Raw genomic sequence first — 14,311 nt, 5'->3', positions numbered from 1 at the left:
GGGGGGGGGGGGCGACTGACGTTAGTTGGATTAGCATACAACTCTGACAGAGCGAGGGAATTAAAGGCAGCACAGAGGTACGATGGCCAAGCAAAATGGTCCCCGGTCTCTGCTTTATTTGAATAGGCAGCCTAAGATACGTGAAAACAGAGAGGCAGTGAGGAGAAGCTCTTTGGCCCCCAGGATCAGAGCGGGTTGGGGGGGGACCTGTGGTGCCCGGGCAGACTGCTAGTTAAGTAGATAGGGCCTCAGTAGACTGCTTCAGTATGGGCTCTGGGAAAAATACACAGCCATTTTGGCTCCCTCAGGGCCCGAGTCTCTAGTAATAATGGGATCAGAGCCATGACCCTCCCAGGACACCGTACCACTATTGGATATTCTATTAGTTTCCCTTGCAGTGAAAAGAAGTCCGTGCTCAGCTACTTTTCTCACTCAGAAACACATTTGTTTTACTTTTATGTAGCTTTAACAGTGACTAATCAAATTATTTAAAGTTTCCAGGAAGAGACTTCATTAACAAGTGAGCAGAGTGCAGTGCTACTTATGACAATTGTAAAACCTTCTAGTATATAAAGCTATGTATTGTGGATATCTTCTAATCATATCTAATGTACTTTATGCATGCAAGGATATTGTAAGCTATTAACATATGCACAAAAAAAGCGAGCCCCATAATTGTTCCTTTTTACCATTTAATCCCAGCACTGGAAGATACAGCAGAGATCACATTAACATTTACATTTCTGAATCCCCCACCTCCTTGATACAGCTCCAGCTTTCAGCCCCAGCATCTCGTCTTCCTTTACATAATATCAGGCTGTATTAGTGCTACATATGGAGCTCTACTGTCTGGTGCTGTGTAGATTTACATTTTCCTAATGATGTGCTTTCATTTTTCCTCCGCTATCCCCCCTGTCCTTCCCTTCACCTCCAGCCCACAGCCCACGGTGATTTAAAACACATACAACTGTACTGCCGTTTTACTGCAGAATAACACAAAGCGCGGGTTGAGACACCTTTGGTCGCCCCGGCCCCATCTGTTGCACATCTGGAAGTGGTGCGCCGCACCAATAATTGGAAGTCAATTTGTTTGAAGTTATGTATTTGGCATCTGGCTCGATTCATAAAAACTCTGGAAATCGCATTAATTTTATAGCATCTCGAGAAGGCCCAGCCACTTTTTTTTTCATCTCTCTTGTGTTCCATCGTTAATGCACGTGGGGCCTTGCTAGTCTAGTGACGTGGGAGTTTGTCGAGCACTGGTTCAGGGTGTGGTCCTTAATAAAAGCAGCATGGAGGCTAATGCCCTCAAGAATCATGGGATGAATTACTGTAGTGCACTGGAGAGACAACGCTGCGATTGCTTGAGTTCCTAATCATTAAATGCAATGCTTGAATTGTGGCTAAGTTTTATAATTTCACCTTTAACTTTGACCTCAACCTCAGATCATTTCTTATTTTTCCTGAAGGGGAAAAACTCATCCAGGGCCTAGTTTGCCACATTTCCAGTCGACGGGCTGACTGATTGAGAAGCAGCATGGTATTGTTTGTCACACAGCTCTGAGTCATGGCTGAAAATAGATATGACACTTGATGTTTGGTGCCTCACTGCCGGCTGTCATATTGTTATTCCCACTCAAATTTCACCTAATTTGTGCACAAGTCTTGTCACAGTCCAGATCCTGATGAGGGCTTTTAGGTGGTTATTTTTTTTTCCCCTTAGCTTCCTCGTGTGTGTGGCAACGAGGTGCAATGGGATACACACCTGTGCGTGTGTGTGTAGTATGCATATCTGTGTGTGTTTGTGCTTGCGTGTGCACATTTGTGTTTGCACACAAGCACATTTGATTAGGCTTGTTTGTGAGCGCGAGTGTGTGCGGCCCTGTGCGTGTGTGCGTGTGTGTTTGGCACGCTCCAAAGTGAGTCACCTCAGCGGGAGGTGATTAAGAGTTGCCAATGGCAGGCTCGACAGGTGAGTGCATTGTAGCACGCTGGCAGCTGTGGCATCTGCACAGGTGACAGCTTCTCCTGCTCAGTGGTGGTGTCAGTGTTGGTGGGTGGCAGGAGGTCTGACAACGTTGTTTTGGTGACAGAACGACTCCGCTGTGAGGTTCACGACATCACTTGCCTTCTTCAGATTTGTCAGTTTATACTGGGAAGTATAGGTAGTACCATGGACTTAAGCATATACTGCCAAAGCACTATTCCATATGTGAAAGTACTGTTTACCAACTATGGTTATACACTCAAAGGCATTTTACTTTATTGGCTTTTTTAAATAATCCACCAGAAATGTTCTCTGTTGTACCACACTCCTGCCTTGGGTTCCTTTTTATTAACATCCTGCACAGTGTGATGACAAAACGCAGCCCACTGCTGCCACCTGCTGTCGGAAATACGACACAGCAGCAACCCTTTCATCCTGGGAGTGAGGTAATTCTTTTGAGGGAGACCATTTTGCTGTGCATGCTGTAGTAACACAAAAAAGAAAACGGAAAAGATTATTTTACAAGGTGTACAGTGTTTGGCAGACGGCTAGAAACCAATCTGTTTCTTAAGAAGGAGATCAGGTAAAGGCCGGAGGAAGTGAGAGAGAGAGATAGGGAGGTCTGTGGGATTACAAACTTTCTCAAATTGGTTTTACATCTTCAAATTTGTGTTCCCCCTCCTAACACATGCAGCTAATGTCTCTAACATGACTGCGTTATCAGACCGTATTCCACTGTAGACACACTTTCACATCAGTTCCTCTAAGGTTCCAAACCGTGGGTTGATGAACTGTGATATTCCAAATAAAAAGTCGCTTGTTCTGATGTCACCGTTGCCTCATCCGACCACATTTCCTTTTGAAGCCTGTGCATAAACGGCCTTGAACTTTGTCCATGATAGCCTTTGATATGGAGAGAAATGAATTAATTAGGAAGTTTAATCTGACTTTCTTTTTAGGGGAGAATATTTTGTCTCTTGAGGTAGCCTGAAAAGAGTGTATGTGTATTGTTTTTTTCTCCTTTTTTTATATTCTGTCAATACTTTAATTAAGGTAAAGGGTATTCGTTTGTATTATTCTACCCTTTACTTTGACTTTCATCAATTCCTGCGCTACACTAATTGGATTTGTGTATTTTTCCCAAGTTTGGTAAGACGAGACAGGAGGAAAAGAAATCATTGAAAATCAAAATGTAAATCAAGCCTTTTGAAACTTCACTCATACTGACTTTTTCTTAGATACTCTTCATATTTTTATAGCGTAGTAAAAATCTATATTTACCTTCCTTAACTGCTTTGGCCAATTACCCGTAAACATCACTCACCACTTTGTAGTTGGAGTGACTGTAATCTGCGCTGATTGATTGGTTCAGTCTTGTTTGCGGCTGAAGAGGAGATGCGAGTGAGGAATGTTTCGATTTCATTACAGAGAAACATGCGCTAATAACACTCTAAAACATTAATTCAGGGAGGCTTTGATGAGAAATCCGTTTGGGAAGTATTGACGTGTGTTTTTTTTTTTCTTCTGTTTGTTGTATTATTAATGCATAACTTCAAGAAAAAACTACATGTAAATGAATGATTTTTGAATGATACTACAGAAAACAGTGCATTTTTAAGAGTTGTGATCATAATGAGCTCACGGTTTAGGATTGCTGTGTCACAAACAAACTTTTCTCCAGCAAACTTTACTAATGATACAAAGAGTTTATAGTCATCTTCCTTGCAGTATGAAAGGGCGTGCCTCTTCATCCTGCTTACCTCAAAGGAAACTTTTTTGGCTCTGAGCTAACAGCTCTCACAGCAACTCTTTATCCCTCACCATTATCCATCCTCAAGGGCTCATCAGCTCACAGTAGGCTCATCAGAATTATTACTCCTCCTCTACTTGTCTTTATTATCCAATTTCCCTCCTCTCTCCTCCTTTCTGCCACTCATTGCTAATCAGACACCTTGTAAGCCGGCCCTTCACCTTCCACTATGAAACTTTTCAGGCTTTGTTCACTCTTTCAGCCCTGTTGTCGTCCAGCAAAATCATTTTTCAGTCAGTTTATCACTCTGTATCATGTTCCTACCGTCATGCCCCTGATAAGTTGCGCTTCCTGTACACTAAACAACAGAGCGGAGTTATGAGTGAGAGGTTAGATGTGGTAGGTAGCATAAGTCTGTCATTAAGTCAATTTTTTTAGAGTTAATGTAGCATTTAGCAATAGAAATGTAGTCAAAGTTAGTTGTATTGTTTGAGGGTGCATGACTGAAGACCTCGAGTAAATGTCTTGTGTGAGATGACAACAAGAAGCCAAAATCAGGTATATCAAAAAAGGGGTTTATTATATTTTTCCCACCCCTACTAAGAATAAAAAAAGGTAACATGTTAGATAATAATATATATCTTTTTTATGAATACATGGATTAAAACATATATAAATACAAAAACACTTATTTAACAGAAACACTTAAGGTAGGCATTGCGGTGAGTACATGTTTTTTAAGACAAAACCGGGAGTTCGAATAAGGCACATCAAATGATCACAATCCCGACTGCAACTATTAAAAAAATCCTTCTGTGAAGCAGTAGTATTGTCATTTAAGGAAGGACAGTTTTGACAGTGATTATTTTGCATATGTTACAGTGTACAGCTACCACAGTGTTTACCAAAAAAACGAAAAACAAACAAACAGAATTCATTATTTACATTATGTACTTGAAGGCCGATAAATGTCTCCCTTTTTTGTGAGTCTGTTTCTGCTCTGTGCGGGAGGCAGAGAAATAGATTGATTGTCTAAAGTGATGTTAAAAAGAGCACGTGGAGAAGCAGGAGGTCCCCGAGCTGTTCCTAGTCCCGCTGAGCTTTGGAGAATACAAGCTTTTGGGCCAGTGGATCTCTAACACCCACCTGATCAACTACTATACACTTTATGTACAGGTGGCACTTTGAGGGGTACTGCCAGGTGTGTTAGCTGTCATTTAAATTACTTGCAACCCTGTGAGTGGTCATTATTGTATGCCCAGAGCCATCAGTCAGTCTATTAAAGGCTCTGTGTATGCCCTTTACCACTGGGGATTACAACCTCGATGTAACGAGGAGATAACAAGAGTGTGTAACTGAAGAGGGGCACCCTCATAGATCATCACCCTCGGCCGAGCTGAAGCTGCTCCTGCGGCTGCTGTCCTTGGACGCAGCACCAGGCGAGCCTGCTGAGAGGAGCGGGTCGGTGCCAAAGGGCGAGAGCGGGTCATCCATCAGGATCTCATCCAGCCGATGCTCCTCCTTGAGCGTAGCGCTGAAGAAGTCTGTGAAGTGGGACAGTGGGTCGGAGAACGTGGTGCAACCGTCGGCGTCGGGGATGTGATCCTGCGGCCCGCTGGCAGTGGGGATGGATGGCACTCCAGCCACCACTATCCTCTGGAGGTAGTCGCTGTTTGGGTCCTCCTGGTAGAGAGGCAGCTGCTGGGGTTGCTGGGCCTGGGGAGACGACTGCTGTTGCTGCTGCTGCTGTTGTTGTTGCTGTTGTTGTTGTTGTTGCTGTTGCTGCTGTTGTTTGAGGAGATGGGAGGATAGTTCAACTGTCCCCAAGGCCGTAGCCATGTTTGGGAGGCCATGTGCTCGTGCCTGGATCTCAAGCTCCTGGAAAACAAAGGAAGAGAAACTATGAGTAAAAGATCTAGTTCTAAAGTGTTATTGGGAAAATTACCTCCACACCCATTGCATGTTAGTCAAGATAAGACCTGAATAAATTCCCACAAATGTGCGAATGCCGGAAAAAGTTATTTCTTCAAATATGAGAAGATATGCGGTGACAATATAGCGTGTACCATTGGGACAATCACCACCACACCTTCTCCACATACTGTGGTTAGGTTGGAGTGAAACTTGGGGATGTTTGGGTGTTGACACATACTCATACTCCTACACACACTGTTATCATGGAGAACATGATCAGCACTGTTAGGTCATCACAAAGCCCTGTTTGACCTTTGTTAACTGTTCTTTTAACGTCAGTGGTGGTCAATATTTCCTTTAGTCATCTTTAAAGATTATTACAGATTTTGTGTTCTTCCCATCATTGAAGTAAATTCAATGAACCACAATCTGAGTGTGCATGCTTGTGTCATTAAGTATCTCTTTAAGTTGTGCTATTTCTGACCTTCTTCTTTTCTCACTGAAAGTGCTGCAGTCATTGTCTTCAGTCATCAGGTAATTAGCACTGAGCTTTAAAATTTAGAGCAGAGATAGGAAGAGTGGAAAGACCTCATGTAAACAACAGTAGGGGAGCGAGGGGGTGGGGGATGTCTAACTAACTATTGGGGTCGTAAAGCTTTGAAGGTAGAAATTAGTTTATGTTGTAGGCTCGTAAAGCTTTGGAGGTGGAAATTAGCAGAGGTGTGAAGTACATAGGGATGATTGAGTCACTCAATTGACAGAGTGAGCCCTCTGTCTTTACCAAACTGATCTTTGGCATTATAGAACAGGGCCTGTTAGATGCCTGAAGGAGGCTGTTTTTAAATAAATCAATAATGTGAAAATGGGGTTTACTTGGATCCTGTACTCGGACTAAGACATTAGTGGGGCGTTAGTGAGTTGATTGGCCAACCTTATGTGTTAAAGAGTAAACTAAAATGTATTGGGAGGAAAACTGCTTTTGTGTTGATGAATGCATGAAGCCATCAAGTCTAAGGTTGTGTACTTTATTATTATATACTATACAAGATATTTAAGATATTTTGGGTATCTCATAGCCAAGTCTAACATAGTTTGTTATTTTGCTTGTTTGAACAGAAGATATATAGATTTATGAGTTACGATATTCCTCAAAAACTCTTAATATTATTGTGATTTATCACTGTATATAACACAAAAATGCATTTATGCTGTTATGTTTTAGTACCTGGATCCTCAGCAGCAGCCTCCTGTTCGCTTGCTCCAGCTTCTTCTGACGGCTCTCCAGCTCCCGAGCGTGCTGCTGCTCCTTCTGCAGCCACCTTATGTACTCCACTGAGGCCTTCAGGATAGTGCCTTTGTTCCAGCGCATGTCGCTGCAGAAGGAAGAAATGTTAAAGATAACCTTTTACACAGAACCCCCTGATGTCGGCAGAATATCCTACGCAATAAAAAAAACGGGGGGGGAAAAGTTTTAACACAGAGGTTTTTTCCTCTTTTTATGATATGAATAAGAAATGGTGATTTACATGGGGCAATTATTCATCCTTGGACATTACATGGGGACACTGAATGGGAATTTTAATAGAATAGTTAAGTAGCTATGTGGAAAGTCCATTCTCGTACCTCCTTGTTCGGTAAAATTAATCCTCGAGTAAAAATAGGTGAGGGAAAATGAGCTAAGTAGGAGGACGGGAGGGGGGAAATGGAGCATTGGACTTGAGGTGCTAGAGTGCAAGTCATTCTTTTGCAGATATTATTGCTTTTTTAAAAAGGAAAGGGGAGCTGCAGTAAAATTGTCCTTTTCCACACGAGTGAGACGTTGGTCTGATCAGCACTAATAATCTCTTTTATCCCGTGTTAATGGCACGACGACAACGCTAACCCTCCATTTAAATTTAAAGCAAAGTTCAATTGCGAAAGATGGCCGGTGGATTTCAATTCAGCTCCATACTCCATCTCTATGTTCCAATTGTGCTTCAAACTTTGATTCAAATGGTGTGGCCTGCTTCTTTGCATTTGACCCTTTCCTCATCATTCATGCTTTGAGCTGAACTGCTGGGACCCAGCGAGAGGATGTACAGCTTCTTGGAGCGTAGACTACAATGCAAGTTCAAGTGCACCCTTGAAATATGACTGAAATGTGCTTGAGTACTCATTTGAATTCAATGAGCAACGTTTAGAGTGTCTTTGTGCTTTGAATTTAATATGCTTCCTAGCCAGACAAGGTCTTGGAGTTGTTTCAGTGACATAAAGTAAGTGAAGGCAGGGGCATTGTTTCAATAAATACATTGAGATTTTGCAACTTACGGGTCATTCGACTTTGGTATGAGTGTCCCCAGCTCTTTAATCCTGTAGTTGATGTTGTATCTTCGTCTTCTTTCAACTAAGCAAGAACAAAAAACGAGCAGGAGATGATTAGGGCATTGTAAGCTGCAGTGCTAGAGGCTATAGCCATAACTTATTTTCAGATGATAAACTGTTAGGGAGCTGAAAAGCAGAGGGAGACACTTACTCAAGTTATGGTTGTCTTTTTTCTGCCTCTCTTTGGCCATCACTCTTGTGTCGAGTTCTGTCGGGAAAAAAAATCAGAGAGGGGAACGGATTGATCAGTAACGCACACTAATTTAGGAACCGAAAGACAACGAACACAAAACACCACAAATGGTCCAGTCAGGAGACGCACAATCAGTTGTTTTGAGGGAGTTCAGCGGCGAGGTCAGCCTGAATGTGGAGTTTCCGTGCATCAGCCCACACCACAGACAGTTCGACTTCTTTATACACACAAACACACACTGAAAGAGCCTAATTTATTCCCCTCCAGCATGTCTGAAGCTCATTGTGGAAAAAAAAATGGTGAACACTTTTAGATTGCTTACTCCGTAATTAAGACAGTTTAGCAAATTCACTAATCTCTCCGGGAGAGGGACAAAAATGCCAGTGCATCCATATTTGTACTCACATTCTTCTAAATTACATAATTGGGGACCTGAGATTGGATTTCCCAATTTGTCTCTGTTGATTCAATCAAGACAATTTAAACTCTGTGTAACAGCCCATTGTCCTCTCCGCCCACACTCAAATGAAACAGATGGCAATTTACTTATTTGCCCGTTGAGAGTGAAGGGTTCTTCAGGCATACTTTCTGTTTCCTAAATCAATTAGGCTTCTTTGCTTGATGCATGACATTAATAAGAAATGTCTTAAAGGGCCCTTTGTTTTTTTTTTGTACTGTGACGAAGTCTACACGTTTCTACGGTCTATTAACAGAACACAAGTAGGACAGTGTTTGTCAAACACTGGACACAAATCAGCTTACACATTTGTCTGTTATTTTGCCTGACACACATAATTGGACTCAGTTTTGGCTGGAACAGACACACACACAAGACGTTGCCTTTTTTAGCTAACGCAGGTACACTCTGTCCTTATTAGCACCCACCCAGAGCTTCAGTTTAGAAGAAATTGTTGTTTTTTAAAGAGAAATATGAATTATTATTTGTTTTAATTCACTAAAATGTCTTAACAACCGGAATGTGTAGAATTGTAACTTTTAAAGCAATGTGAGAATTGTAATAATTCATTACTTGGTTAATTGTTTGATCAGTACTATGGTATGAGTTCATACCTGTGTATTCCCTTTTAACAGTGAGCTTTGTGGGGTTAGATGTGGGACTCATTCCACCATTAGGGGCGTTCATACCTTGTTCACCCCCATAGACGTCCAGCATGCTGCCACTGAGGGACACCTAGGAGGGAGAGAGAGGAGGGGGAGAGAAAGAAAGAGAAAGGGTAAGTCACAGGAGAAGCAAGCAAGAACATTTGCATTTCACATGCGCCTTTCACACTTTAACAAAAGCCACAACACAAATAGTTGTTTTGAACTGCTGTGTGGCTTTGTTTAGCATTGACTAAATTGACAAGAGGTGAGTGGAGTGATCAGAGAGTGGCAGAAAAAGGTTGTCAGCCCCCAGGCCTCTGGCTTGGGACTTCCCAGCAGGGAGTTGTAGTATCCACATGTCTCCCTCAGCAGGACAGGGCAGCTCTGTGGTCATGAATGGTTGCCATGTTCAGTCTGCATGCTCATTTTGTAATACAAAGAGCAAAAACGACTTAACAAGAACATAACCTTGCTAAAACCTGTCAACAAAGGGTCGTCCTACAGCTTTACTCCAGCTGACCCTAACCCTGACCCCCAACCCAGGCTTGCAGCCCTCTGAAGTTTGGTTTAACCGGCAATAGTGCCTTGATCTGCTAATGCCACCATTTTCAAAACCCCTCCACTTGAAAGTGCTCCTAACACAAAGATGCGCCCTGTGTTGAAAATAGCATCCCATTAGATGAAAAGGCTAGCTAGGTCAACTGCTTGAACAGAGGCAAAACTGTTTTCCTACGGGTCTCTTGTTGTCTGGGAAAGCATGCATCAGTTCTGTGATAGGACGTCTTTTCACGGACTGGGGAGATGTGAAGATATAGCGTGCTGACACACATGTGTGTCTAATTCGCATTTGTGCATTTATGGGAAAATGCTACAGAAGCCACCATGCATTCCAAGATGCGCACAGCCAATTTTATCTGCGACAAGTGTGTCAAATCTAACTACGAGACTGGTGAATGTGATAAGGCTGCATGTCAAGTCAAGAGATGGGAAGGAGTAGAAAGCAAGAGGGAAAAAAAAGAGAAGAAACAAAACAGAAGAAACTGCAGACATTTCAGATATCTGCAGTCGGTTTGGTTTGCATGTGCGTTTTTTTTTCTCATTATCTCAACAAGATGGGAGAAGAGTAGGAGGAGGAGGAGGAGGGGACAAAAGTGCTTATCAAAATGAAAGATTGCAACAATTCCCCTACTACTCCTATTGTAATCACTTCAATCCCTCTCCCGTCTGTGTTCCTGGATGTGTTGACACGGCGAAACGGCGTGATGCATCGTACTGTATGACTAATTAGGATGAATTGATCCATTTAAGCATGGTATCATTTCTGAACAAGCCCATGGGGAGTGTATGCATTAGCCCAATCCAATAGCTCAGTAACTCTCTCCAACAAAATATCTAACTCCTCGCTCCTCTGTCGCGCTTTTGTCCTCATTTAAAAACCTACTGGCTCTCCCATTCCCCGTCTTCTCCCCCACACCCCTCACGCCTCATCTCTGCCTCCCTCCTCTCATTCCTTCTCTGTCACAGTATCTGTAGTGTTTTGCTCCATTATCTGTGTGTATGATTCTTTGTCTGCCAATCTGGGTCTCTCTGTATTTAAGGAGTTAGGCCAGATTCCCAGTGTTCCCATCCCACAAACTCTCTCTGTATTTGGTTCAGGTGCTGCTATGTTCTCTGGCCAAATGGACCCCTTGTCCCAGATTTTTGCTCAGAGTTTTTGAATTCCTGCTTGTCTGTGCTGCAATTTCTAGTTGGTTGGCGTCCCAAGAATGAACTTAGTAAGACAGTTACTATAAATGTTGCTTCTTCTATTGTCATATTGTCATTAATCATATACTTTTCTCCAAAAAACATCCTTCTTTTTTAACTTAATCTGCTATGTTGATCTTCGTGAGTAGTGTGAGAAATGTTCCTAAGCCCCAATGAACTTTGACTCATCTCTAGACTTAAGCTGACCTCAAACTAAGACAGGTCCCCTTTTTCCCAAGCTGGTCAAGCCTGCGCCTAAATGTTTGGATGGAGGAACCCCACCTTCAAAGTCCCCATTCAACTTAAAAAGAAAGAGGTCATTAGTTAAGGAACTTCCCTTGACATAAACCTAACTGCAATAATGTGAACGACTTAACAAACAAAGAACATGTTGCAGAAATCAATACAAAAGACCTTCAAACTGTTGATAGTCTGTCGCATTTTAAACAGTGTTAGTATGAAGCTGTAGTTAATAGGATTTATACTTACATTGTTTTGCATTAGGATGTTAGAGTCCATGCAATCCAAGCCTCCATCATTGAAACCGGATTCAAGACTAATTAGGTCATCAATAACTTCATCCATTGGAAACTAAAAGAAAACAGTAATTTCAGTGTACTCAGGGACAGACTTTTTTTTTTTTTTTTAACCAGGATTTCAATCCTGTCCAAGTCTGATCTTTTGAAACATTCAAACCAAAATAGACATGAAAAAAGGGGAGGGACTTTCCAGAGACTAATCCAATAACAGACGAGTTCTCGGCCGCCATGTCATTCATAAGTTAGTTAGCAGTGTTGGCGGGAGAAACACGCATCTGTTATCAAACTAGTTTCCTAAGGGTTCTCTCATCAGAGACTACGTGTCTGAAGTTATTGATGAGCACATCAGAGAGAGAGGGAGATCAATAATGGCATCACTTTGTTTAGATGATTAGTTGGAACTACTCTCTGAGATTCAAACCCAATCCAGATAGAAATTGTACAGGTCACTGATACTTGTGAGTTATATTACTTGTTTAATGTCTATCCAAACAAATGGTCAGCCATGATGTATCTCTCCTAATGAAAGAATTTAGAAGAACTAAGACCAAGACTAAGAACAAATTATTACAATTAGCATAAACGATAGACACAGAACAAATTATTTCTTTTGACAAGAATGTGAAGTGTTGACAGGAAAACATTTCAAGAATGTTGCGAAATCTACAAAAATTATGACCCACAGTACGTCTGTATGTGACCCAGTCTGTGGTTCAAATTTTTTGTTGCAATTTCATTCTTTTCCTGTCACCAGTAGGCACATTTTGAGTTCTTTCAATTTCAGTTCCATATATTCAGCAACATCTTAATTCACAATCTGACGCTTTCTTTTTCCTTAACTCCACTCACCTCGCTGTCGTGGTTGGCCATAGTAAGCAGGGTAACAGGGCTGTTGGGGTTGCTGCCGTCGCTGACAGATGGCATGTGTCCATTCCTCATGATCGGCAAGGTGGCCAGCGGCTGGCCGGGGGTATGTGGATGCGAAACTGAGTGGCCCTGCCCGGCCGAAGAGGCCAGCTTTGTTCCCAGTGTCAGATACTGCTTGACCTGCTGGTTCTGGGTCTGGTGGAGGTGGAACTTGGAGTTCTCCAGGTGGCTGTGTACCTGCAGCAAAAACAAATCATACACAATTCAGTTAGTTGATAGAAATTAAGTAGGAGGTTGGAGAGTGCACATTTTCTCTCAAACCACTGAAACAGCGCTGACTAACAACATTTTGTTGTCCACAGCAGCTTTGCGAAAAAGATGATCTGATTCAACTCACAGAATGCGACTCAGGATTTTCCTATTATTAGTCACAGAGCAAACTTACAGCAGTGCTATATTTTGTAGAACTTAAAGTTAACACTCATATTAAAGTGCGTCATGTTTGGCAAGTGTCTTTACGAGAAGTAAAGTAATATCATGTTCTCTAAATTTACTCCCAGTTTCTTGATGATAAATGTGATTAATTACAAAAGCCTTTTTCCTCAGAACTGAACACAAATTGACAAATGAAATACATAACATTTTGTTACTTTCGTACTCTAATCTGCAATAGCACATTATATATTGCCAGCAGTCAAGATTGCCAAACTAGTAATAAAAGATTTACCAACGTGTTATTTTAGAAAACATAATAACACTGTTCAACAAAACATTTTACCAAGTAGTTCAGAATTTTCTAAATTTAGATATCCTTACATTTGAAGCTCTGGTTGCGTCCCGCATCGTGTAGTAACTGCAGTCGGTTAAGTGTGGCATTCTCAGAAACGCAGATAATCTTCAGATTGGTTTGTTTTGGTGTAGCAACAGGTCAACTTTAGAGATCCAGGTCTGCTGCTGCTGCTATCCTGTTGCTCTGCTGACTTCTCAGTGAGTGTCTGTACTTTCCAGTCCCCTACCAATGTCTTTTAAAGGGCCCTAAGTAAGCTAATTAGGCCCAAAACTGGGGGTAAGCCTTTTTGTTGCATAGCATGATAATCACTTCAAACACTGGACTGTCAGATCACCCAGGGTTTGATCACTGCAGGATGTCTGCCTTTAGCGTCTATCACTAATTCATTCGGACCGCCCTTTTCTGTCTGACTGACCAATCAGTGGTCAGCTCCCAAAGTCCTTTGCTGTCGGCTCCAGGGGTTGTGGCAGCACAATTGACCCTTGTTCCCCAATAGGGATTTTAAATAACTCCTCTAATGCCATTTTTAACCAAGCCTTTTCATTCATGTACTGGTTTGAATGTAGACAGTTTGGTGTCATCAGTTTCCCAAACAATAACTGCAATAAAGCTATTTTGAGGTATTTAGTACAGTAGGCTATTTTTAGAGGGAACATCTCATGTTAAAACGTCTAGTTTACTTACTGGTCTGGAGCTCACAAAGAAGCTCCCTGTTGTAATGTGCTTGTTCGTGGCCTGTAGGGAATTGAATAATAATACATGTATTGTTAGCAGTGGTATTATAATATTAGTCTCTCTTGTCAGTTGTGGATGGTCATCTTGACTCTTTTACCCAGATTGTTTTGTACTTCCTCATAATAGTATTCTATTCACTGGTCAAAATGGTGTGCTATATGGTCTTGCCTGAACTCTCTCTTTTTTTTTTAAACTAAATGGATACTTTTTTCCATGACCTCAGCTAATCAATTTGAAGTAGAAGAAAGTCAGATAAACAAAAATGCTGGTGTAGTGCTTAAGCAGATTTGGTACACTATGCAGTGTGACTTAAAGGTCCAGTGTG

At 41.8% G+C, this 14,311-nt stretch overlaps 1 protein-coding gene across 2 annotated transcripts in view; it reads right to left on the bottom strand.

Moving 5' to 3' along the window:
• Positions 1-4,291: 4,291 nt before the first annotated feature.
• tfec (transcription factor EC) overlaps positions 4,292-14,311 on the bottom strand; it is a 12,747-nt gene continuing 2,727 nt past the window's right edge. The window contains exons 2-8 of one of the 2 annotated variants that reach the window (XM_035674375.1): positions 12,444-12,698; positions 11,545-11,646; positions 9,277-9,397; positions 8,164-8,220; positions 7,959-8,034; positions 6,877-7,024; positions 4,292-5,615 (exon numbers count right to left, since the gene is read on the bottom strand). In XM_035674375.1, the coding sequence (XP_035530268.1) occupies positions 5,109-5,615; positions 6,877-7,024; positions 7,959-8,034; positions 8,164-8,220; positions 9,277-9,397; positions 11,545-11,646; positions 12,444-12,698 (1,266 nt within the window). In that variant the 3' untranslated portion in view covers positions 4,292-5,108. The remainder of the gene's footprint in view (positions 5,616-6,876; positions 7,025-7,958; positions 8,035-8,163; positions 8,221-9,276; positions 9,398-11,544; positions 11,647-12,443; positions 12,699-14,311) is intronic. The other variant, XM_035674382.1, reaches the window with a different exon arrangement.

This window comes from Morone saxatilis, unplaced genomic scaffold (genome assembly GCF_004916995.1).
Source record: "Morone saxatilis isolate NCDOM2014 unplaced genomic scaffold, NCSU_SB_2.0 Contig10, whole genome shotgun sequence".
NCBI classification, from domain to species: Eukaryota; Metazoa; Chordata; class Actinopteri; family Moronidae; genus Morone; species Morone saxatilis.
The sequence above is the reverse complement of the archived record's forward strand: the minus strand, read 5'-3'. Positions and strand labels throughout refer to the sequence as shown.